The sequence below is a fragment of the Panthera onca genome, chromosome E3 (assembly GCF_046562875.1).
Source record: "Panthera onca isolate mPanOnc1 chromosome E3, mPanOnc1 haplotype 2, whole genome shotgun sequence".
Classification (NCBI taxonomy): Eukaryota; Metazoa; Chordata; class Mammalia; order Carnivora; family Felidae; genus Panthera; species Panthera onca.
The window spans coordinates 31,576,498-31,601,166 of NC_138354.1; the positions used below are offsets into that span (position 1 = coordinate 31,576,498).

General features: G+C 49.8%; 1 protein-coding gene across 4 annotated transcripts in view; it reads right to left on the reverse strand.

Annotated features, from left to right (window-relative positions):
- SNX29 (sorting nexin 29) overlaps positions 1-24,669 on the reverse strand; it is a 497,129-nt gene that overhangs the window by 70,889 nt on the left and 401,571 nt on the right. For all 4 annotated transcript variants that reach the window (XM_060648527.3, XM_060648525.3, XM_060648528.3 and 1 more), the window contains one exon: positions 9,993-10,133. In XM_060648527.3, coding sequence (XP_060504510.2) covers positions 9,993-10,133 — 141 coding nt within the window. The remainder of the gene's footprint in view (positions 1-9,992; positions 10,134-24,669) is intronic.

Below are 24,669 nucleotides of genomic sequence, written 5' to 3' on the forward strand. Positions count from 1 at the left end.
AATGGAAGTCTACACGGTAACGAAAAAAACCAGAACAATTGCTACCTGGAACAACACGGTTGAATGTCAACAGATATAACGGTGACAGAGGCTAGACACAAAGGAGTCCATGCTCTATGGTGCCATTTACATAAAGTCCTATAATGGGCAAAACCCATCTATGGACTAGATAGGGGGATGGTGGCCATGCTGGCAGGGTGACAGAAGGAGGCTTGGAGTCCTGCCAATGATGTATTTCCCGGTGTCCGTGCTGTTCGTGCAGGTACGCTCATTTTGTGCAAACCTGTCATCTATACACGTAAGACTGAAAGCATTTATAACTCAATTTTTAAAATAATTTTTAGAAAGAGGAGAAAGAAAACACACACCCCACCGTATCAAGGAGAAGAATGAAGAGGGGAGGAAGGAGAGCCAAGCCTGGTCAGGTCAGAGCACGAATTACAAGAGAATGGAAACCCAATTAGCGAGCCTCCGCTGAGACGTAGTTTTTTAAGCTAGCACTTGAGGGTTCAGGATATGCTGGGTAGATCATCACAAGATCCCATGATGCAATACCCACAACCCACGTGACAGCTGAGACAGCTGCGTTTCGTGGAGGCCGATGGCACACGGAGGTCATGCAGCCAGTGCGTACCAGAGACCGCGTCTGAAGTGAGGCCAGTGAGATGCCAAAGCCCAAACTCTTAACCCCTGTACCGTACGCCTTCTAAAAATGCAAATGGTCGAGGGGAAGGACGCAACTTCCTCCATACACGAGGCATTTTGGACTCTCACAGACCAATGGGGGCGACTTGAGAAACTAAACATGTTTTTCTCCGGCTTGCTGAGGATGAACCAAGACTATAATACACAGTCCCCAAATATTAATGGCAGTCCTGAGCTGGGAGGTAGCAATTATTCTCAATTATTCAAGAAGCGAGTAAGAGCTCACAAGTACTCTTCTACGTTGTGATTTTAATCAGCTGTCCAAAAATGTGAGGGAAAATAACAGATAGAACATGGGTTAAGTACATTCTGAAGGCCTTCAGAGCTAGGAGGAAGAGTAGGTAATGACCTACAAGTAATTTAACAGCCCCAGAAATATTTTGGACAACACTTCATGCCCAGCGGAGAATCAAGTGCCTTGTAATTCATGTCAGTTTCCAAACCAGTGGGTTCACCGCTGCTGCATCAGAGGCCTTGAGCTCGGCCTGAGATGGGCCAAGTCCAGGGAGGCGGCCCAGTCTGGCTGGTGACCTGGCAAGGCTGGACCCCAGATCTGTCATGGAGCTCTCATCTCTGTCACCAGGCATGGACAGTGCCAACATTCACGGTGCGGTGTTCATATCCAGCGGGCCGCTAAGGCCAGTGCATCCTTCATCTGAACGGTTACCAAAGACCTCGAAGTTAAGGGGAAGGAGGGAACAGGGGAGAAAGGGAACCAGTAACTGCACAACAATGGTCCGGCTCACCAGCTCTTACGTGGCTTGGGTTTTACGTTCATCAAACACGTTTCACTCAGCACCCGCCACGGGCCACGCACTGCGTCAAATGCCGCAAGACTGAGACCCAACAGGCCAGGTGCTGCTCTAATTCCATGGGGCTGGTGGAGAGAGAGAAGGGTGCATCAGGCAGCCATGAGGGAGTCTGGGGAGGGAACCTGAGGTGGGGCAGCCAACACTCTGAGTCTGGGGAAGGCTTCCGGGATGGGGAGGCGCCTGCAAGGTCTGTGGCCCGAGATCACCGAAAAGGTCAGCTTGGATTTGACCTCTCCACATGTTACACGCAGAAAACAGGCAGGATGCCAACAGAGCAGCAAATACACTTCTAGTTGCCAGCTCTGGACTTTTGGTTTATAAACGGACCTTAATTTTTTTTGGGGGGATTTTAATTTGATATTACAGAGAAGCACTCCCCAGGAACCCTCCCTTTTTAAATACCTATGCATATTTGCATACGTATCCATATACACACTCCAAGCCTGAGGCTCCTCCGTGTCTCTCTCCCGAGACCGTTGCTCTGGCAAGATGGTTTTAGCAACTGCTCTCCTGGAAAATATCTTAAGAGGCTTTTGCTGTATTAAAGAGTAACACAAATGTGTGATGTATAATGAGCCCAATGTCATTCTTCTTCTCGCTTAATGCATTAAGTACCGGGACTGTTTACACAGCGGTTGGCAGAGTGTCAAATGAGAAACAAACTAGAGTTTATAGCTTCGTTCAACTGGAGCTTCTTTTCTCCCGCCAGTTTGCATGGTCTTTGGGACGGGCGTGTGACTCAATTCCGATGGGGGCCACAGGACCCCGGGCAGGATGCTTACAGCCTGAGCCCAGCTTCCTCACCTCTGAGACATCTTGCATGAGACTCGACAAGAAGGACACAGGGAAGGACAGAAGACACAGCCCCCACCGTGCACACGCCTGGCATGTGATGGCTGGTATTACTACACACAGAAACACAGGCTGTGAGGGTTCTGGAAGGACCACCTGTGTCAGGCTCACCCACTGCAAACTCTGCCATGAGGACGTGCTCCTGTGTCAGCTTCTTCAGCCTCACCGCCAGCCTCTACACCCCTTCAGCAACACGTACACAGCATTGACCCTGTGTAGACGCTGTTGTGAGTATTTTAGCAATTTTACCACCGTAAGTCCTTATGACAACACTAGAGAGAAGCGGTATGTAGACGAGAAACTGAGGCAGGGACGGATCAAGTACCTCGCCCGATGCCATCCATCTAGTCAAGCAGTAGGAGCCTTTTCCTTTCTGTGTCTGATTGTCACAGTTGGCAAAGTCCTGTTGAATGAATAAATGGACAAATGGACGAACGACCATCCCTCCAGATGCTTCGGTTTGCGAGGAAAGCTTATACAAGCTTCTATCAACCGTGAGGGCGGCAGTTTCTAGCTGTACCAATGGCTCCTGAGTCAGACAGGGCGGGGTGTGGGTGAGAGGGGTGGAGCCACAGAGGGAGAGGCAGATTTCCACATCGGTGGGGTTGAGGGAGTGACTTCCAGGAGTCAATGTCAATCTACATTCATCCACCCTCCATGGAGCTCTGTGGATCCCTGTGTGCCAGGGGCTCTGGAGACCGTCTGCCTGGAGCCACTTATCACCTTAAGTGGCCAGCTCAGTGAGATGGCCTTGGTTAAGTCACTTTACCTCCCCGTGCCTCCCCCTCCCCATGTGTAAATACCTATACCTCAGGCAAGGAAAGAGAGCTGTGAGGTAGGCAGAAAAACGTCCCCCTACCCCCTGCCAAATTTCCCCGCCCCGATCGCTGTGAATGTGCTATCTTACATGGCAAAGGGGTCTCTGCAGAGGGGACTAAGGTGATAAAGAGGTCACAAATTCAGATGGGGAGATTATCCTGGGTTATCTGGGTATGCCCAATCTGATCACGCTCCTTCAAAGCAGAGAACGTTTCCTGACTGTAGTCAAAGATGTTACGACGCAAGAATTGGCGTAGAGATGGGGCACCGAAGATGGAGGGAGACCCCAGGGGTCTGGCAAGCCTCCAGAAGCTGGAAAAGGCGAGGAAAGGGATTCTCCTCTAGAGCCTTGAGAAAGAGACGCAACCCTTGCTGACACCATGATTTCAACCCACTAATGCCCGATGTCTATTTCGGACCTCCTCAACTCGAAGGTACATGCAATACATGTGTACTGTTTAAAGCCACTAGATTTGGGGTGACTTCTTACAGCAGCAATATGAAGCTAATACGGGGCACAAAGGAAAGAATACCCATGAATTGAGCCCGCTTTCCCACTGGTAAGCTCTGTCGCCAGGATCCTGCTGGCCCCGCGCAGAAGGCAGCCCTGCTCACCGCCCCCCTTCCAGACCGCCCCAGGGGCCCTGGTTCCCCTAGTTCGCAGGACTCTTCTGCGAGGACCTATTTACTAGTCTTTCTCCCCACAAAGTCATGAACTTTGTGAGGGCAGAGACCTTACTTTGGACAACGTTTGTCCCCCTCACATCTAGCATGACAGCCCTACATTCCAGAAGCTTTTCTAAGTGGAAAATTCGACCACCTTCAACACTGTTCCAGGTACCCACTTGTTCCCACCGCTGCAAGTCCCTTCCGCTGGGGGCTGGACACCCCCAGAGCTGCATTTAAATCTGCACCTCTCAGCTGCAAAGGGGCTCCCACGGCTCCGTGATGCCAGCTGGTTCCTCCAGCACACACTGGTCTATGTGTTTTTAATGAGGATTTTGACGCATAATTCGTCCAACAAGTTGAATTATCTGTGGCTCCGGGGAAAGCGATTTGCCCTGCCTTAATGCCAAATGAACTTTCAGAGACTGACTCCATTACCCTAAGAAGGAATGACAGCCTCTCAAATCTATTTCTTGCTGAGCAATAAGGCAGACTTGCAGTAGCGTCATCAGAAACGAGTCTTTTTCCTTAACCCCTCATGCTGGCCGAGTCTCCCTGGACAGGGAGGCTTGACGGCCAACTCCCCTGGACCGTTGGAGAGCCACCTTTCCGCTCTGCAAAAGCTTGCCCGCCTCTGGCCCGTTCTGCAAAAGCACCTCCCCAGTTACCCCCAAAGCTATTATACCCAGTGGGGCAATTCAGTTTTTTAAAAAATTTGTGCCAAGACCCAGCAACTTGAAGAAGAAAATAACAGGGAAACTTTTCCATTTAATGTGTGTTCCCTTATTCCTTAATTCAGGCCATGAGTCTCTCTGGGCGGCAGAAGCTATTCTAGGAGCTGGCGAGAGAGCAGTGAACAGACCAAGGCCCTGTTGTCATGAGCTTCCATTCCAGTGCAGAGAGACAATACTGCTCAAGGTCACAAATCAATCACTTAGAGTGATAGTACGTGCTAGGGGACAATTACAGCAGACTAATGGATTGGAGAGTGACTCAAGGGGCAGCACTGATGAGGGCAGTTGGAAGGGAGTTCTAATGACCTGCAGGGTCCGTCCATGCAGAGGTGGGGGAGCCAATCCATGCAGAGGGAACAGCAGATGCCAAGGCCACAAGGTAAGAACAGCATGGAAGTCTGAGGACGGCAGTGTGGCTGGGTACAGACAGGGAGGACGGAGCATGAGAGAAGGTACGGGAGGAGGTGGGAGACAGGTCAGGGGACATCTCGAAGGCCATAAGGAGTCCTGAATTTAACTGCCAAAGGTGCGACTGGGAGGGGGGGTTTACGCAACAATGACATCATCTGATTTGATGTCATACAAACCTCACTGTGGCTCAGCAGGGGGATGGATGGGAGCAGGCAAGAGTGGAAAAGGGCAACCGTTGCAAATGCCCACACCAGAGAGGACCGGGCTTGTGTGAGGATAACCGAAGCAGGGGTAGAGGGATGCACCTCAACTGGGACTCTGTGGAAGGAGACCCACAGGACCTGGCATGCCCATCTTAGGCTGGTGGGGTCGTGCTCTCCTCTTATCCCCACCCTGCTCAGAAATGTGGCTCGAGACAAGTGCCCCCCCACCTTGTAGGGGTCATGAGAGCTGATGGTAAAAATTCAAATTCTCCTGGACACATGGGAGGAATGGACTCCTTCTCCCCGTTGGCATTACACATGGCTGAGTAAGTGGCTTTGGCCAATGAAAAAGGAGTGGAATTGACATGTATCACGTCTGGGCAGAAGCTCTAAGAGCCAGTGTATGATTTTCGCTTGTCCTTAGTTTCCTGATGTCATGATGTGCAGAGCTCCCAGCCAACCCATGATGGGCATAAAACACGAGCCAAAAATAAATCCTGGTTGGCTCAGGCTGCCAAGACCACAAAGTCGTTACTTCAGCCTAACCCAGACTATCTCACAATGGATACAAGCCCCATGCCTGTGATATTTCAGATTTAATGAGTAACGTTAATACACAACTACTGCGGCTTGTTTGACTCAGCTACGAAGAAATGAACAGCAAGCGGTGGACTGGTGTTCAAGAAACTACCTCGACACAACTCAAGTTTGATGTGATACCTAAAGGCATGGGCGGCTCTAGTGAGTGCTGTGGGTATTTGTGATTAAACACGTGCATGGCGTACTAAGGCACAAGAAATTCTGTGCTAAAGACAAATCCTGCATCCATGAACTACACAATGGGCTGTTTCACCAATTAAAAAAAGTTCAAACTGGGGCGCCTGGGTGGCTCAGGCGGTTAAGTGTCCAATTCTTCGTTTCGGCTCGGGTCATGATCTCACGGTTCATGACTTTGAGCCCCACGCTGGGCTCTGTGCTGGGGGCGTGGAGCCTGCTTGGGATTCTCTCTCTCCTTTTCTTTCTGCCCTCTTCTGCCTTCTCTCTCTCAAAAAATAAATACACATAAAAAAAAGTTCAAACTTGGGGTCAGATCACATTTTGATTCTGTAACTGGCAGACAATCGACAATGGTGGCACGGTTGGGAAAATACCTAGAAATTCAGGCTAGGAAGATACTCATATGATGAGTTTGAAAAAACTATAGTTAGTTTTTCCTGTGCAGGCCCATGGATCCCAGATTGAATCACTTAATGGGTCCAAGACTTAACAGCAGCAACCTACTTGTAACGCAATCCACACAAAGAAGTCAAGCCTGAGTACCTTAATGGTACAAGAGGCAAGGGAGACCTTCTTGAAGTGACCTAGTCAAGGGAAAGCTTCTGAGGTGGCTGACTTCTCTGGACCAATTTAGAAAGAAAACTCACCCTCAGGGTATCAAGGCAGGTATCTTGAGCCTGTAGGTCCTGGTGAGGCGAGTGCAGGCTTTGTCTCTTAACAGGATTCATCAGTAGCTTTTGTCAGATGTTGAAGTCCTGCCTGCTAACTCAATCTACTCCTGACAATCAGATAAACCCTCAGATCTGTCCTGGAGAGCAGCCAAAGTGTACTTCAGGGAAGTGGGTAAGTCTTAGCGAGCCAAATGTGCAGGGAGAGAGAATCAGAAGCCAACCGGCCAACTCTAAAGCAAAGGGCCACACAGACTGGACGAGAGGCAGAGGCCCTGTGACTGCAGGCAAGCTGTCAGGCCCACCCCTGAACATGGGAAGCAGGACCAAAAATGTAGTGAAGAACCAGGCCAGGCCCACCAGCATGGTATCTTTAATTCCCAAGTTCCTTTATTTGCAAATAGGGTCGCACTGGGGTCGGGGGTGGAGGGTGGACAGAGCCCTACTCACACAGATTTCACAGGGCAAAAGCCCACAGCTGCTCAGTCAGTCCTAGGATTGACAAGAATGGGACAGCATGAAGCTAGGCTGGGGACATCGCACTCGGAGGGGAAAGTCACTGCATCCCTGTCCCTGGGGGGGTGGTGTTGGTAGGCTTCTTAGGTCTGAAGTAAGTTTTGCATAACTATTAGGCTTGCCTGGAGATCCAGAGTGGGAGGGGTCACTTTGCTCTGCAGAGAAAGCCTGTGGCACCCAAAGATGCCTAATCCCAGAACCTGAGAGTATAAAATACTCTCAGTTTATTCAGCAAAAGGGACTTTGCAGATGTGATTAAGTTAAGGATCCTGAGACTGATTATGGTGGCTTATCTGGGTGGACCCAGTGTCATCTCAAGGGTCCTATAAGAGGGAGAGGAGTCAGAAAAGGTACTATGTGAGGTACTACACAGAGATACTATATGACAGAAAATGAGGTCAGGGTTGCAAGGTTGCTGGCTTTGAAGACACAGGAGGCCTTGAGCTGAGGAATGCGGACAGGCTCCAGAAGCTAAAAAAGGAAAGGACTCTCCTCTGGAGCCTCCAGAAACAACCAGCCCCACTGACTCCTTGATTTTAGCCCCAGGAGATGGATTCTGGACCTAACCTCCAGAAGTGTAGGAAAATACATCTGTGTTTTTTAGACCCCTAAACAGGGGCCACGTTTGTACGGCAGCCACGGGAGGCAAAAATAATGCGACACATCTCTCCACCTGAACGTCTCTGGTTCAGCCTTGTCCTAATTTCCCTTAGTGAGACACAGACAGGCCGAGCTCCCCGAGGGTCATGGAGTGGCTGCTATAGCAGAAGGCTTCCTGCAAATGACATTATCTTATCATGATAATAAGCTGCTTACACAGAATTCTGTTTTATGACATTCTCAGGCATTCTGGATGGGTCCCAAGATTTGTATGAGCCTGCAAGTCATTAGATTAAACCAGTATATAATTTTTCTCCCTTTTCATAAGAATTATTGTCCTCCTTGCTCTGCACAAGTGTAGAATTTCTAAGCCTTCTGTTTTTATGGGCTCAACTTCACTTATCTTCAGGAAAATAATGGAATGGCACATTTATTCTAGGCCTCAGATAAACTTGCTTTATAACTGTTTAAATTAAGATCTAACAGACCCTGACATGATAGGATTTCTAATCTAAAAGCAAAGAAATCCATGAACACGTAAACATAATAGACAGTAACGGTATTCCCAGCAGAATTCCCAAGTGTTCATAGTGGTTATCAAAACTTTTGCTCTGGTTTTCTGGGAGACAAAGGTCCAAGGAAAACTCTAGCAAGGTGGCCCTTCAAGAGAGAAACTAGGAAATTCATCACACACAGGATCTGCCACACGACTATGTCAGTGCGACAGCATCGTGGTTCTTACGCTTGCTGAGGCATCACCACCACACAGCTCTAAAGCCAGATTTCTGGGCTCCTGCCCAGAGCTGGTATTTCAGTAGGTCTGGGGTGGGGCCTGGGAATTGGTGTTTCTTTTTTTTTTTTTTTTAATGTTTATTTATTTTTGAGAGCAAGTGAGCAAACCAAGGGCAGACAAGGGGAGGATAGGGGAGGGAGGGAGGGAGGGAGAGAGGGAAAGAGACAGAGACAGAGAGAGAGAGAGAGAGAGAGAGAGAGGAGAAAGAATCCCAAGGAGGCTCTGTGCGGTTAGTGCAGAGCCCAAAGCAGGGCTTGACCCCACAAACTTCGAGATCCTGAGCCAAAATCAAGAGTTGGACTCTTAACCAAATGAGCCAGGCACTGGAGGGAATCGGTATTTCTAACGAGTTGCCGGGGAATGCTGATGGTCAGGGGCCACTCTCTGAGAACCACGGTAGGAGGGGGGTGCCTCGTGCAAGGCCCAGTTTCTCACCTGTCCTCATGAGGATCATGATCTTACCTCCTCTGGCTCAACTGTCCCTGCCCAGCTCGTCAGTATCCTGCGCTTGCACAAGTGTCCCCGTCCCCTACCAGACACGAAGCCAGGCGTTCCCCAGCGCGGCTGCGTACTGCAGCCCTCCGTGCCCCTGCCTCACTTCACCGGGAGTGAGGGACTCAGGTCTTAGGAGCTCTTAAAGCTACTCATGGGATTCCGAGTGTGGCCCAGACGGAGGAGTGCTGCTCTAAGCAAACATGAAGGACGACAAAATGACACCAGTGGCCGAAGCGGGCGACGCAAGGCCCCCCGACAAGGCCTGAGCTCGTCTTCCCCGCCGTGATACGTGATGGTGCTCGGGAGACACTTCTGCACCAACGAGCACTCATCGGCTGGCAGTCCATGGAGGGCTAGCACCTCCTTTCTCCAGGGTGCCTGGATGACCCCCCAGAAACGCATGACGTCATTAAATCACTAACCTTCACAAGGAAAACAACCCTATACCGACACAAGTATTTGGGAAGTAACCCCACCCACATTCATGAGTCCAAATAACTAACCTGACAACTACGGATAAAAGCCAGAAAACATCTTTTTGGTCAAGAACAGGCATCAGAAAACAGACCCATCAGCTAAATCGAGGTGCCACCTTATGAATCAAGTTTTATTGGCACTCGGCCACGCCCATCCAGGTCAGAACAGCCTGTGGCTGCTTTCACACTCCAGTGGCACAGCTGAGTATTTTCAGCTAAGGGAGTATGGTCTGCAAAGCCAAAAACAATTCCTCTCTGGCCCTTTAGCGGAACATGCTTGCTGACTCCTGTCCTAGAGACGTAAGAGGGCGTGCACAAACAAAACATGACACGCTGTGGAATTAAAGGTGTTTTCTCTGTCCCTGTTTCTTCTTCTATGTGCCAACCTCCGAGACCTGTGTCTAGAGGGGCACGTGCGTGTAGATCAGGCACCGGGGTGTCCCCGGTTCCCTGTGGTGACAGTACCTTGTTTCCAATGGCCTTCTTGGGTGGGAAACTGTAGCCCCTCACTTGAGGGTACTTGTTCTGTAACTTGTGGTGCAAACCCCTGAACTCTGTGTACCGCCGATACACGTTCCACTCATCGTCTTTTATCCGGATGTAGACCTGCGGAGAAAGGCACACAGAAGGAAAACGTCAACCTCTCTTAAAGCTCTTGTTACAAAGGGGTGGGGTTTCGGGGATGCTCCACCCATGAAAGCCAGCTCTGCGAGAAGCAGGGGCCGCAGCCGTCCCTCAGGCCACTGGACGCCCAGAGCCTGGCAGAGGAGGGCCTCAGTGGTACCAGGTCAACAAAGGGGTCCACAAAAGAACAAAGCAGGCAGGTGACGGGAACAACACGCCGTGTACCAGTTCCCAGTATCAGCAGAGGTGAACAGTCCAGCTGATCTCTGAGATGGTCACATGCATGCTGTGGTGGTGACTGCTGCTGAGAATCCAACTCCTCCCAGGCGACACATGTCATCGTCTATGAGGTGGAACTGACTCACAGCACCTCCTCCCAAGGAGCATTCAGACACACAGGCAGGGCAGCTATGCCTGGGATGGTGTAGACCCCCACATAGAGGAGGGGGAAGCCAATCTGGGGCGGGAGGGAGGGAGGGGCCAGAGTTGACATCAACCCAACTGGGTGGAAGGTCACGTCCAGAGGGGACAGGTACACCGGGAACGTAAAACTTCTTTATTTTCAATGAAGATGGGACTCTCAAGAGAACATTCTAGAGGGTACACAATGTAACGGCTGTTTCTTCAGCTTCTGATAGACCGTAACACCTTCCAGGGACACACACTATCCACATCTCGAGGGAAAACTGAAGCGGGAGAGGGAACGATGCATTTAAAAATATTACACAAGAATGGCCCAGAGAGCAAAGTTCCCAATGATAAACAGCTACTGTGACCGGTCATCAGCGAACGTCAATACGCATCTCAAAAACCTCTCATGTAACGATAAACACAGGTATCCCTCATGTGAGCGACAGATTCCACCTCTACGTGGAAACCACCCAGTATTCCCAAATCAGACACGATACATCGGAACTTTGGTTAAGACAACCATCGAGGCCTCTCGTAATCCTCTTGTGAACAAGATGGACGAACGATTTAAACCAAAGAACTTCAACAAATGGACCGAAGTTTCCAGCGCAATCAGATAGAGAAATGGAGGTCTATCAAATTCATTAGAAGCCCCCAAGCTAAGAGAGGCAGTAAATGCACTGGGGGGCAAACAAAGTGGTTTCAACTGGCCTGAGGGATGAGTCTAATCCAATGTGCTGAAATTCAAAAAGATCAATGTCGGGTTGTACGCTAAAACTCCAAAAACCATCACCATAAGTAAAAGGGAAATAGGGCACAGGAGTGGCCTGTGGGACAAAGACTTACAGGTTTCGGTAAATTTGAGCTAAGTAAATAATGTGGGAGGGCCACCAAAAAACCTATGTAATCTTTAGGCCTCGTTAAAAAAGCTGTATGCTAACTTCTGGGATAAGTGACTTGAGAGTCTTGCTCTGTTCTAAATCGACCACAGCAACTTAGTTAGGTTTTGGCTGCCACCTATTAAAAGATGAACTATGTTCAGAAAGGCCCGGGTCACTTGCTACAAGGGCCGTCCGTGGGCCGGTAGCATCGGCATCACGTGGGAGAGGTCAGGAATGGAGCGTCTCGGGCTCCACCCCAGATGCACTGCTCGGAACTAGAACCCAGGCGGTCCACACCACACACTGACTCTGAGAAGCACGGGCCCTAGGAGAGGATCTGCAGCCAAATTATAAGAAGACAGGCAGTGGAGGGCGACAACCCAAGCCTCAGGGTGGAGGGGGCAGAGATCTCAAAATTCCTGGAAAGGCTGTACGGAGAAAGAGGAAACCCAGGATGACGTGCTCTGGATGCTCACAACTGTGAGCAGATACCACCTGGAGGAAGACAGATTCCATAGGGACAAAAAGCTGCCGAGAGGAAAGGCTTCTTGGGACTGAAGGTCCCCGCAGCGGTATGACGGTTACCCCGATTAGCCAGGTGTTTGATTTGTAGAAGTAAAGTATACATGAGACCCAAAAGTATCTGGAAGGGCCTGGCTAGTTGGGGGAGAAAAGGGACTTCAGGCTCTCCCAGTCTCTATAAGCTGAGACATGATGAATCCGCAAATAAACCCAGCAGAGCTCAGGGGAATTTCACACAGCACATTTAGGGCATTTGCTGGGTCCCCTCAGGTTCCAGCAAGTGCTAGTTGCCCACCCAGCATCCATTTCCCCTCACTATTTGGGGGGATAGCAATGTGTTCAGGGAGACTTAACTACATTTTTCTGTCTGCCTCGCAGGTAAGAGTAGCTAATGAGACGTAAGCAAAAATCACTGGGGCTTCTAAGAAAGTCCTTAGGAGAGATCTGCCTCAGCCTACGGTGCCTTTTTACCTTTCTCCCTCTCTTTTTCTTTCTTTCCTACAGACGTGATGACTGGAGCTCCAGGAGTCATTTTACGATCACGAGATCATCTTGATTATGGTAGAAGACAGAAGGGATTGTGGGGTCTCTGATGACACTATGGAGCCACGACGCCAATTACTAGACTATCTATTCGATTTTTTTTTTAACAAAAGAGAAATATTCACCTTGAATTTACTCAAGCTTAATGTTTTACAGGTCTTTGTCCTGGTGGCTGAATGCGGTTCCAATCTGCCACATCTCAAATGGACTGTATCTGCTTGCAGTATATTGTTACACAAATGCAGGTATCCCCTAGAGAGCGTCAAGTTCAGCTACTTGCCTGATCATCATGCACAAGGTTAATTATCTAGAGCAGGAGAGGTAAACTATGGCCCATGAGCCAAATCCAGCCACATCCATTTGTTTACCTATTGTTTATGGCTGCTTTTGAAATACAATGGCAGAACGGAGTGGTTCCAAGAAAGACCATATGGCCTGCAAAGCTGAAAATACTTATTTACAAAAACACTTTACAAAAAACACTTTGTCCTCCCTCTGATCTAGATACTCAGCACTCATTGTTGTTATTTTTCCACTGACATAGCCAAGATCTGGTGTGGAAAGGGGCAGGGCTTTCCAAATATTACCAGCCCCTGGGTGGGATGTATTACCCATCTGGGACCCAGGAATCTGTAGTGTTCCAAAGCTTCCCTAGTGATTCTGATGTGTAGATGGTCTGAATGCTTGTGTCCCCCCAGAATTCATATGTTGAGATGCTAACCCCTGATGTGATGGTGTCAGGAGGTGGGGGCCTTTTCTAGGTGGTTAGGTCATGAGGGTAGAACCCTCAAAAACAGGATCAGTGCCCTAAAAAAAAAAGATCCCCCAAGAGCTCCCTCACCCCTCCTGCCATGGGAGAAGATGCTATCTATGATCCAGAGAGTGGGTTCTCACCAGACACCAAACCTCCTTAATGCCTTGACCTTGGACTCCCCAGCATCCAGACCATGAGGAATAAAGGTTGTCTAAGGCCCTCAGTCTACAGCAGACTGAATGGACTAAGGCAGCAGGCAATTTGGGGAACCCCTGAGGTCAAGCACAGACTTAGGTGTCAGGCAAAGCATGTCTCCTCTCTATGGGTCTCCCCATCTATAAAATGAAATTTACCGACAGCACCTCCTCCCAGGGGTGTGGGGAATACTTGGACGCACAAGCAGTGCAGCTGTGCCCGGGATCGTGTCGACCCCCCACACAGAGGAAGTGGAAACTAATCTGGGGCAGGAAGGAGAGGCCAGAGTTGACATCAGCTCAGCTGGATGGATGGTCACGTCCAGATGGGATTGGCACCATGGGGGCATAAAACTTATTTGCATCAGAATGGGACTCTCAAGAGGACATTCTGGGGGTACACAATGTAAGGGCTGTTTCTTCAGCTTTTTATGGGCCTTAACACCTTCCAGAAACACAGCAACTACACTGGAAGGGAAAACAGTAGGAGAGAGATTAACGCATTTTAAAAAATTACATGAGCTAAGAAGAGCCTAGAGTAAAATCTCCAGTGACAAATATCTAGTATCATTTGCAAGCAGTCAACATCAACGCAAATCTTGAAAACCTCTAACGTAATGATAAAAACAGGCATCTGTAGCATGAAGGACAAAGCGTGACTCTATGTTTTTTGGAACACGTTCAAGAGCCAACTGCTTCATACCATGGAAATGTTGAGTCCCTCCCGTTTCTCCGATGGCCCCTTCTTGGCCTTCCACACGGATGCCTCCTCTTCTGCCCATGCCACAGGTGGAGATTTTCGCTCACCACCCTCTCTCCCCTCCACGAGCACCCAACTCTCTGGTTTGCACATTTCACGTTTAGGTCAAATCTGCGTCTCTAGTTTGGACTTCTGCTATCAATTCCAGGCCCAGACGTGGTCAAACTCATCATGTCTACGTCTGATCCCCCAATCTGCACTGGAGATGTGCTCCTCCCTCTTCCTGGGATCTTGCTCTCTCAGTGAATGGACCACTCGGCTGCCGGAGTTAGAAACCTGGGCATCACCTTTGACCACTTCTGTTCTTTCACCCACATGTTCAAGTACTGAACAACAAGGCCTGCTGACCCACCCTGGAGTTGTCCCTTCCTCTGCCTGGGCCACTGTGAGAGGCCGCTAGATGGTCTTCTGGCCATGCATTTTCCCCTATGCGATTCGTTTTCATCTCGCTGTTCACACTCCTTCAGCGACTGTCCATGAGGGATGTCTGCGAGCCAAAGACAGGTCCAGAGCAGGTACGGCGGGCGGCCTCTCTGGGCTTGCACGGCTCCTGCTTAACCGCACTGTCCTCCTTCATGCTCCACCACAGGCTGTGGCAAAGCAGGATGGTGCCAGTTTGCCTGCATTCTTTAAAACGTTAAAAAAATGTTCGGATTAAAGGAAATGCCCTGACCTTCCAACCTTCCCTTGGTTGTATCTCCTGCCAGGGTGACAGGAGGCATTCAACAAAAAACCCATGAATGTCTCTGTGTCCTGCTTTCTCCCTGAGCAATGAAGATGGTAACATTACCACCCTTGCTGGGTCTTAGGAGATTTAAATATGTTCACACACGTAATAGGCTTAGAACAGAACCCGATACACAGAAGGTGCCAGGTGAGTGTTCGATAAACAAACAAAAATGTAAACTTATTGGTGAGGTCGCCACCAGGAAATGACAGAGATCTGGATTTTGGAAGTCTCTGACCTTGCAATCAGCTTTAACATGAATACCCCCCTCGTAGTCCGACTGACGGAGACTGGGCTGCAGTGAGACATCAGCTAATCTGAGCCTGGCCCAGAAACTACGGCGGCCTCCCAGAAGTTCCGTACCTCCTCCCCCCACCCGAAAATGGTTCCTTTCCGGGTCTCGGTTTACTCATCTGAGAAGCGGGTATCATCATCATAATAAAAAGATGCCTAAAAGCAAGCATAACAGCGCCTGGCGTCCACAACTGTTAACTACAGCTGCTGTCATTGTCGTCGTCATCACCATCAAAAGCATGACATTCTGCAAACTTTAAGAAGCACTGCTGTTGAAGTCAACACCTGTCTTAGCTTTATGCCCTCTACTGTAAGGTTTTTGCTCAGCAAATAACTGCATAGATTACCACTAAGTCTTAGACCTAGGGCTTAGAACAAATTATTCTGTGGGTCACTGAAAATTTTAAATAGAAACACAAATCAGAGTGCTCCTGCCCTAAAGAGCTCCACAAATACACCATGCAAAACCTATTTCCTGGGAGCACAAGTGAGACCAGATGTGGCCCCTCCTGGCCATCGTTTGCGCTCCTGGAGCATCCCTGCTTCTTCTGGGCCTTGTTTCTGAGTGCGCAAAGTGCAGGGATGGGACCAGATGGTCCCGTTACTTTACAGTCCTCAAGTTCCTACCCTCTGAGTCCTCAGGTGATTTACAAACTCCATGTACTTCAACGGGCCTCTCCCCAGCCACATCCCACAGCCACCTCACGCTGGGGACCAAGGGGTTCCGAGAACCAGGCAGGGGACCTGAGCTGAGCTTGACTTAGGACGATCTCATACTCAAGGGAAAGGCAAATGCACAGCTATCCTTGGAGCCTCTTTCTTCAAAGCTCAGTTGTCTGAGACTCACCCCACCAAGCCCAGAGTGTGCTGCCTGGGAACACTGGGCACCGAGAACAATCACCAGAGAACCACCTGCGGAGGGGGTTCTAGATGCTTCTGTCAAGACTGGTGACTGCCCTCACCTCTGCCTCTGCCAGCATTAGGCAAAGGTGAAAAATGGCCAGTGGGTACTTTCAGCACCACCTTTATTATCTGGAGGCCACCGGGTAGCAAGGGGAGAGGAGACAATCACCCATTCTCAGTTTCTGCTGTCGTCTGGACGCTGGTCAAATCCTAACCTCCTCGGTTGGCAGGCAAAGTTAGGAAGCTCCAGGAGAAAGTGAGTGAGAGTGGAGCTGCCCACCGCCAGACCCAAGAGAGTAAACTATTTTTCAGAGCTCCAATAAAACGTAATTATCTTCAACACTCCCGCTTGGCTTGGTGTTTACGAAGCACCTACCGTGTGGCAGGTACGATGCCGGGCACTCCCTCTGCCTCACCTGCCGTCCTCATCTCAATCTGCAAGGCAGAAGGTGCGACCGTGCCACCTTCTACAGATAGGGTCATGGACTCCGAGGCGGATGTCACTTGCCCTGGGAGATGGGGAGATACAGGATCTGGACTGGGTCTGCCTGACGCTAAGGCCTGGCATCTTCTATTGTAGCACGGTGCTGCGGTACTCAAGGCCCCTGAAGATCCAGGAACCCCAAGCGAGTAGTGCTGGCAGCTGGGAACAGCAGCTGGCAACGAAGGTCCCTGCTCGATACCTCTGGGGCCCAAATGCCCCTTTTGTGGGCAGATCACACGTCCTCAACAGCAATGCTCTTAGCATCCACAACTGGGAAACTTTCTCTGTAAATTAAGTTGTCCTTGAATTACACTTAACCAAATTGTGCATTTATTTCACTGAAGAATTAAAAGCGCTCATGTCCAAAATCGTTGGGATTTTAATTTTTATTTTAAGGGCTCCCTGCTCCAAATTAAGTTTGATAAGTCTCAATTCCTTCTGCTTGAGCTGTAAAGATAATTCCTTGGAGGAATAACAAGAATTGACCTCTTCCAGCAAAAGCAAGTTCCCTTTTAAAACAAGCAATAAAAAGCTACTTCAAGTCCAATCTCCTCCACTCAGCAGAAGCCAATAAAATAGGAGGGTAATATCTGTGATCAGGAATCAGGGCAAATGCTCTCTTCTCTGTTTTAGGAGGAAGTTTGAATCTTGAGGTTTCTCTTCCAGTGGGAACAATGACCCTAGCGATGCCTGTAATAATGGGGGGTAAGGAGAGGTGGGGCGGGGGGAACCGCAGTCCCTCAATGAATTGAATCCAAAAAAACGCCTGTGTACACAGGGCCTCCTGAAACACTTTTTCTTTAGATTAGCAACATGTGATGGAGCAGTGCTCTCTGCCCGCTCTGTGCCCCTCTCAGCAGTCAATGCCACTCGGCTTCTCTGCTGGGCACCCCGCCCTCTGGTTTCTTCACCTAGTTTTGAACTTCGTCTAAATGGACTCATACAGAGTGTATTCCTTTGTGTCTGGTTCCTTTCGCTCCAGACTGTGTTGGGGGGACACCTCCCTGCTATGGTGCACGGCACCCTTGTGTTCTCGTTCGTTGCCATCGAGGACGTTCTGCTGTAGGAACACACCCCGGTTTGTTGACCTGCTCTGCTGGAATGGGCATTCGAGTCGATCCCAGGGAGGCTGTTGTAGGTGAGGCAGCTACGGGCATTCACGCGCCTGGCTTCTACACTCATGTCTCGTGGGATCATAGATCTCAATGTGAAAGGTAAAATTGTACAACTATGGGGAGAGGACATACGAGAGTATCTTTATGACCTTCAGGGTAGGAGAGGTTTCTAACACAGAGACCCCACAAAGGCATGAAGAACTTTCTGGGTACTGGAAATGCCCTGTATCTCCGTGCAGTAGTTACACAGATATGTAGAGAAATTAAGATTAACTGAACGATACACTTATGGCGTGTGCACCTGATTTTATAGTAAACCTGAATTTAAAAGCCAAAGCTTCCCCCCGCCCCTCAAAAGCCAGGTCTTCACTATTCTCAGGAGATTGAGTTTTTACCCTAATTTGTGTTCTCAGCAGGTTGTGAAGAGACTGCAGTAGGCGGGTGTCCATGAGGACCTGACATGCAACCAGATGTCAGAGTCGGGAGATGGGGTCCCGGGACCAGATCCAGGCCTAAGGCAGATGTGGGTTTGAATTCCAGCCCCACCTCTTGCTAGCCAGGTGACTCTGGGTAAGTTAACTCACCTCTTCAAGCCTCGATTATACATGGAGGGTCATATACACACACACATACACGCATACATACGTATACAGACATGTATACATATATATATATACACACACGTATGTATAATGTATACATATTTATTACAGTATATATAAAGGAGGACTAGGGAAGAGGGAGAATGAAGATTTAAAAACTTTTCAGGGGACTGAAGTTCCAGGTCTACTTTAAGGGTCTGCCAAGCAGAGGCCCTGTTGGGTCTCAGCCACACCTGAGGCCTCCTCTGCTAGAGGCAGAATGACAAGCAAAGGGCATGGGCTGGGCAAGGAGAGGGGCCTGGGTTCAAAATCCGGCTGTTTCCTTTGCTAGCTGTGACCATGAAGGTGATACTCTACCTCAAGACTCAGCTTCTCCATCTGTAAAATGGGGACAATAGCAATTGTGTTGGGGGGTTGTGAGATGCTGTGCCTGGCCTGTGCCTGGCAGGCAGTAAGCAGTGGCAGCTGTTAATACTCTAACACCGTCACCTCCGTCGTCATTTGCCTTTGTGTACATGAACTTCCCTATTACAGAATTAGGGGTAATTATAGGATGTGCAATCACAAAATTACAGCAGGTAATTACCATGCCTAATTAATTGTCAAATGCTAGGCAGGCGAGGAAACATAAACATAATGCACAGTCTGTGGGTTGGGCAGTTAAGCCTTCCCTGTGCTTCCAAAAATCTGTCAACAGAAACAGGAGAGTTCAGTGCGTGACCTTCTTGGGTGGGTTTTCGAGTATTGAAACAAAACCTGGGATGTGTTCTTGGGGCCTCTGACTCAGAATGAGCTCAGCATACCTCTCTGCTGGCTGCAGGCTGGCCTGGCAGTTATATAGCCCCTGCCACACCAGCACCAAGGATTCTGGACGAGAGTGCTATTTTAGGAGGAGGACCTCACAGGAGATACTTGATGGTTACAGCAAGGGTCAGACCTCACAGAGGAACTGCTGATGGGAAGGCAGCAAGACCTCGGACATGAACGCTCACTGACACTGACACACGGCTGGTTTTGCAAACAAAACGCCAGGCGGCCCGGCTTTCTTCGCAGCCTAAGTCAAATGCATGCCTCTCCATTTCAAACTACAGGCCACTTTTCAGTTATCCAAACTCCCCCACCAGGGCACCAAACACTTCTTTATGCATGTCGTGATACTCGATGGCATTCACGGTGAGAACTCCTCGGACTTCTACGAAATGATGTAACATTTAGTGGCCCCTGTCATGTGACAGGTATCTTCCCTACAATTTTCACCACAGCCCTCCAATTTTATATGCCCTCAAACGGAGACTCGGAACAACCCAGAAACATGCCCAATATGACCCAGGGAGGGAGGAGCAGAACAGGTGCTTAAACTGAGGTTACACCCAAGAGCGATGCCGTCTGTAACTGAAAGGAAAGAAAAGTTATGAACTCCCAGTTCCGATGCCCTTTCTGCACATGGCTGAACGCAAAGACAGTCCGATGACATCAGGATGACAAAGACTCTTTTAAAAATGGCTTTAGGTTCCTAATTCATCTTGCTTCCTTAATATCCAACGAATGATTTGTGTTTTGGTTGGTGGCCTGTGTTAATGTGTCCTAACAAAACTTCCCGTTTAATGAAATGGCTTCATGTGTTATTAACTCTAAGTGTCCTCGTTGCTAGAACAAAATGCCTGAATTACCGTATGACCACACTGATGGAGCGATATTACAGCAGCCCAATGCCAAGAATAGGATGAATAACTTAGCTGGAGAAACATGACTTTTCAGTTCACTGGGTTATGGAAATGCGGCAGGCTAGCAAAGCAGGAAATGCATTATTTACTAAGAATTGCCAGCACAACCCCGGCACATCTTTTAAAGGAGGAGAGAGAAAGGACGCTTCCGAAGGAGAATGGACACAGCCTAGTCTCAGCTCTACCTGGAACAGTGACCCCACGATCACGGGCACTGGCTGACCTGTGGACGGCTTCTTTCACGGAGAGGATCGTGGCGCACCGGGGATGCCAACTGCACTCGGGCCCAGGCTCTGCCATCTTGGACACTGGACAGTGGTCTCAGTACTTCCGCCAAAGACCAGCCTTCCCACTGGACTGCACCCAAGTGGCTTCTGCGCTGAGGAAAACTGGACCCAGGGTTCAGGGCATTCGCTCTTCCTTTGAGACCCTGTCTCCCCAAGACCAAGGGATGCTAATGAAAAAGGTGGGGACTCTGGACCCCTTGACTCTTGAGTTCATGACACACCCCTCACACCGCGGCTCAAAATTAAAACCTGGCACTAGATACAATCATGGGCAAGACCACTTCCACCGATGGCCAGATGCAAAGGGGCTCTCACAGGGGACTGGTGGGCCCAGGCTCCACTCCCTGCCACACCTGCTAAGTGAATGCCCTTCCAGTCCCCTCAGCCCACCGAGGACCCTCCGTCAGAGACAAGGGAGAAGCTGCCAGTACTGTGGATTCCTAGCCCGCTGGCCCTGGGCTCCAGGCAGAGCCCTGCCCCGGGGCGGGGGGAGAAGCCGGCCCTTTCAAGAAAGTCAGACACCAGAGGCGAGGCAGGGAGACAGACTTGAGAGACTCCTGAACACCGGCCTGGACTTGAGGAGAGCGACGCCTAGCAGCAGGAACTCAGATATCTCCCCAAGCTGTATTTCTTGGCACGATCCCTAAACTGTTGGCATAGTTTTAATCAAAGTTCTGGCCTGGTCTTGCTTCTTGGCCTGGAAGGAGCATAAGGAACAGCCACAGAGGCCATATTTGGGTTGGAACAGCAGAGACGAGATAGCACGGTAATCCCTCCCCCGCCCCAAGCCAGAGGGGCAGCGATCACCGGTGGGCAGCTGGGCCCAGGGGCCCAGCAGCCTCACGATGGTCACCTTCAGCATGGCCCCAAGATCGGGGGCCACAGAGAAAATCACAAGGAGCGAGTCCCTAAGGGTGCAGGAGACAGTCCCCGGGGAACTCAGAAATAGCTGGAGCCATTTTGATGGGAGCTAATTTCCGGCAATCAAGCTGCTGGGGGCTCCAATGATCACATTTAGGGAATTTTAAAAGGAAATATGACTTCATCCAGTGGTCACATGTTGCCATCTGAATATTTGAGTCATGCACATTATATCCCCTTGGCCATGTGCTAAGAGACATTCTCTTGTTGAAAGCTGGTTACTCCGCAGCACAGAAATTACAAAATTGCATTTCAGACTCACTGAGAAAGTAGAAAAGTCTTCTGGTTTTTTCTTCCCAGATACTAACACTAGCTGAGTCTTCCTGGGGTAGGGGAAAGGGGGGAGCAGAAACTGGGTATCTGTTTATTCTGAAATAATTCAGGGCCTACTTATGATATACTGAAATGGAACATTACAATCACATGTACCAATATGTGCCATTATTCTTGCTGAAAATAAGGCCAGAAGGATTCAAATCAAAACATTTACAGTGGTTATTTCATAATGTTGATGGGTTTTTATTATCTTTATGGCTTCTTCAATGTTTTCTGAGTTCCTCGGAAATTCATTCCTCTACTGAATATCAACTTTGGTAATAGAAAGCTTAAGTGACGTTTTTCAAGTAAGTGGGACTTCTGGTTGACCCTAAAGAGACAGCTGACCCTCGTTCTTTTCTCCAAATAAATTGGGTAAATTTTCAAACAGGGAGACCTTCTGAAATGCACGGCCTGGTCCCAAACCCAGAGGACTATCTCTGCCATAGAGGAGGAGCCTCCCGTCCCCAAGGGAGCTGGGCCACGGAGCCAGGCCAGGAACGCTCAGTGCAGCCTGGGCAGCGGCCGCCCGCCCGGGGCCAGGAGACCAGGCTGAGCAGCCTGTGTGAAGCCACAGCCAGGGCCCCGAGGTCTGCCCTACTCACCCCCGTACGTGCCTGAATGCAGTACAGGGCAACTGGAAGTAAAACCCTCTTGGGAGATTTGAGGCTCCAAACTCGTCTGTGGCCCCCGAACAGCTAGCTGTGATATTGCTGTGATACATAGGAAGTTGCTTTTCCCTCTGTGGGCTCACCACTAAAGCCTGTGAGAAAGCTGCCGGCATGGGAAAGAAGTTCCTAAAACAGAGTAGGTCTCTGTGCCTTGCTGAGGGGAAGGGCCAGGGTGAGAATGTGCTCTTGGACAGCATGCATGCCTGTACCGAAGTGGGCACCCAACCTGCCTCTAACTCCTGGTAATAAAAGCAGCAAAACCCCCTCGGACGCGGGCCTTCCCCACGGAGCAGGGCAGGCAGAGCACAGGCAGCTCGGGACCATCTCCTTCGGGTCACCCCGTGCTTACTGAGCACCTACTAACTGCCAGGACCTTCGCTGGCTGCAGGCACAGAGACAGAGGTGGACCGACAGCTGGAGTGACGATACTGAGCACAGTCTGGGGACAAGGACTGCCTCGAGTCAAATACTGACTTCACTTTATCTATTTAGCGATGTGACCTTACCCAATTTAGGAAGCCTCTCCACGTGCCCTGATTTCTTAATGCAAAATGAGGACGATTTTAGCACCCACCTTCTAGGATTGTGTCTGAGATCAATCACTCTGCTTGGCATGTAAACATTTCACAAAAGTGAGCTATTATTAGCAAAAGCTAGCGGCCTGCTCTCAAGAAGGTCACACGTTTGTGAGGCAGACGAACAGACAAAAACCACGATCTAGCAGAAGAGGTGTCATTACAGAGGGAAGCACAGGAGGCCAGGAGACAAGGAGAAGTGCCAGATGATTTGGTGTGGAAGGCATCAAGGAGGGCCTCCAGGAGGTGGTGGTATCTAAGCAAACTCTTGAAGGAAGAGGAAAAGCTGGCTGGAAGGAAGGGGGAATGGGAGGGGCTGTCCAGGCCAAAGCTACATACAGGAGGAGTTTTCTACTTTGCTGGAGTACACGATGACCTTCCCACATCGAATATTCTTGAGAATAGAAAATTAGTAAGAATGAAACCGTTATAAAGGAACGTGGCATCTGAACAAGCAGTGAACTCAACTCTGGAGGCAGCAGAGAAATACCTACTACCCCCACTCCCCAAAGATGGTTTCAGGGCTTCTGAAGCGTTTCAGCCATGCGAGGACTATTCAACTGCACTGGCCTCTGAGATGTGGGCCGTGTGATCAAGGGTCAGGCAGGCAAGCAGCTCTTGTATAAACGAATGGGGAAGGGAGGTCATAATTCAGCAAGGAAAACACGGTCACTTTCTAACGTGATTAAGAATGACCCTGTTTCTCTTACTGCTGCTAATTATCCTTTAAGGAACGGAGAACTTCCCTCACACATACCCATGCCGGGCTCTGCTGGGTCTCATCGTGATTCTGCTCTGGGCACCTCAATCTCCACCAGGACTAGGAGCCAGGAGCCTCTCTCCTGCAGAGAAGCCCCGGGAGCTGGTCTAACAGTGTCCCTGGCTCTTGTCTTCTGAGTCATGGACTCTAGATCGCCAGGAAGAGAAACCAATTTATGATGCCTTCGAGGAAATGCAGACGTACTGGAAGGACACGAGGGCATCTCCAGGAGCCAAGGGCTGGAGATGCCGCTGGGCCCTCTGAGGGGCTGGACCGGGAGCCACAACGCCGGGCAGAACAGGGGCAGGGAGCTGCACATCCCACACTCTGCTGCTCTCTGTGCACCCACTCAGTTCTCTCTCCACACAGCTTGCTTTCTCTACTTCTGAGCTCATGGTCCAAACATGACACCTCTCAAACCCAGCCCCACATACATTCAGACCAACCCAGTCAAGGCTGCCCAATCTCGGAGGTCCAGGAGAGAGCGTCCACAGTGAACAGGGCTGTTTCTCTCTGCCTGACATCAGCTACTCTGCTCTCCTCCAGGGACCGGCTCTCCACCCAATCTCAGTCTCTGGGCTTCCTATGAATCCCAGGCCAACTCTGACCCTACAGGTAGGCATGATATCAAGGCTTGGCCAGTTAAAGTCCTGCATGCACTACAGGACAGGCATTTTGCCCAAGCAAGGCCAATCTGCAGCAGGACAGGCATTTTGCCCAAGCAAGGCCAATCTGCAGCCTGGGGGACTGGGGAAGAAATGACAGTCTTTCATTATTCTTGCCCTGTGAGGTTATAAGCTCAGTACTGCTGATGACCACAAGAAGGGGACTCTACCACAGAATAAAGCCAATGCGGAGGAAAGCAGAACTGTGAGCTAGGGAACAGAGGGGGGACAGCACCTGGATCAAGCCACACCTGAACGCTTCTGCTACAGAAGCCCCTAAACTAACTGTTCTCTTTAAGCCAGTTTAAGATAAAGTTTTTGCCACCTACACTCAAAAGAACCCAGACCAAAAGAGAATGTGATAAGGCCAGTGTCCAGATCGGTTTTCCCCTAGTTAGGTGTCCACCATG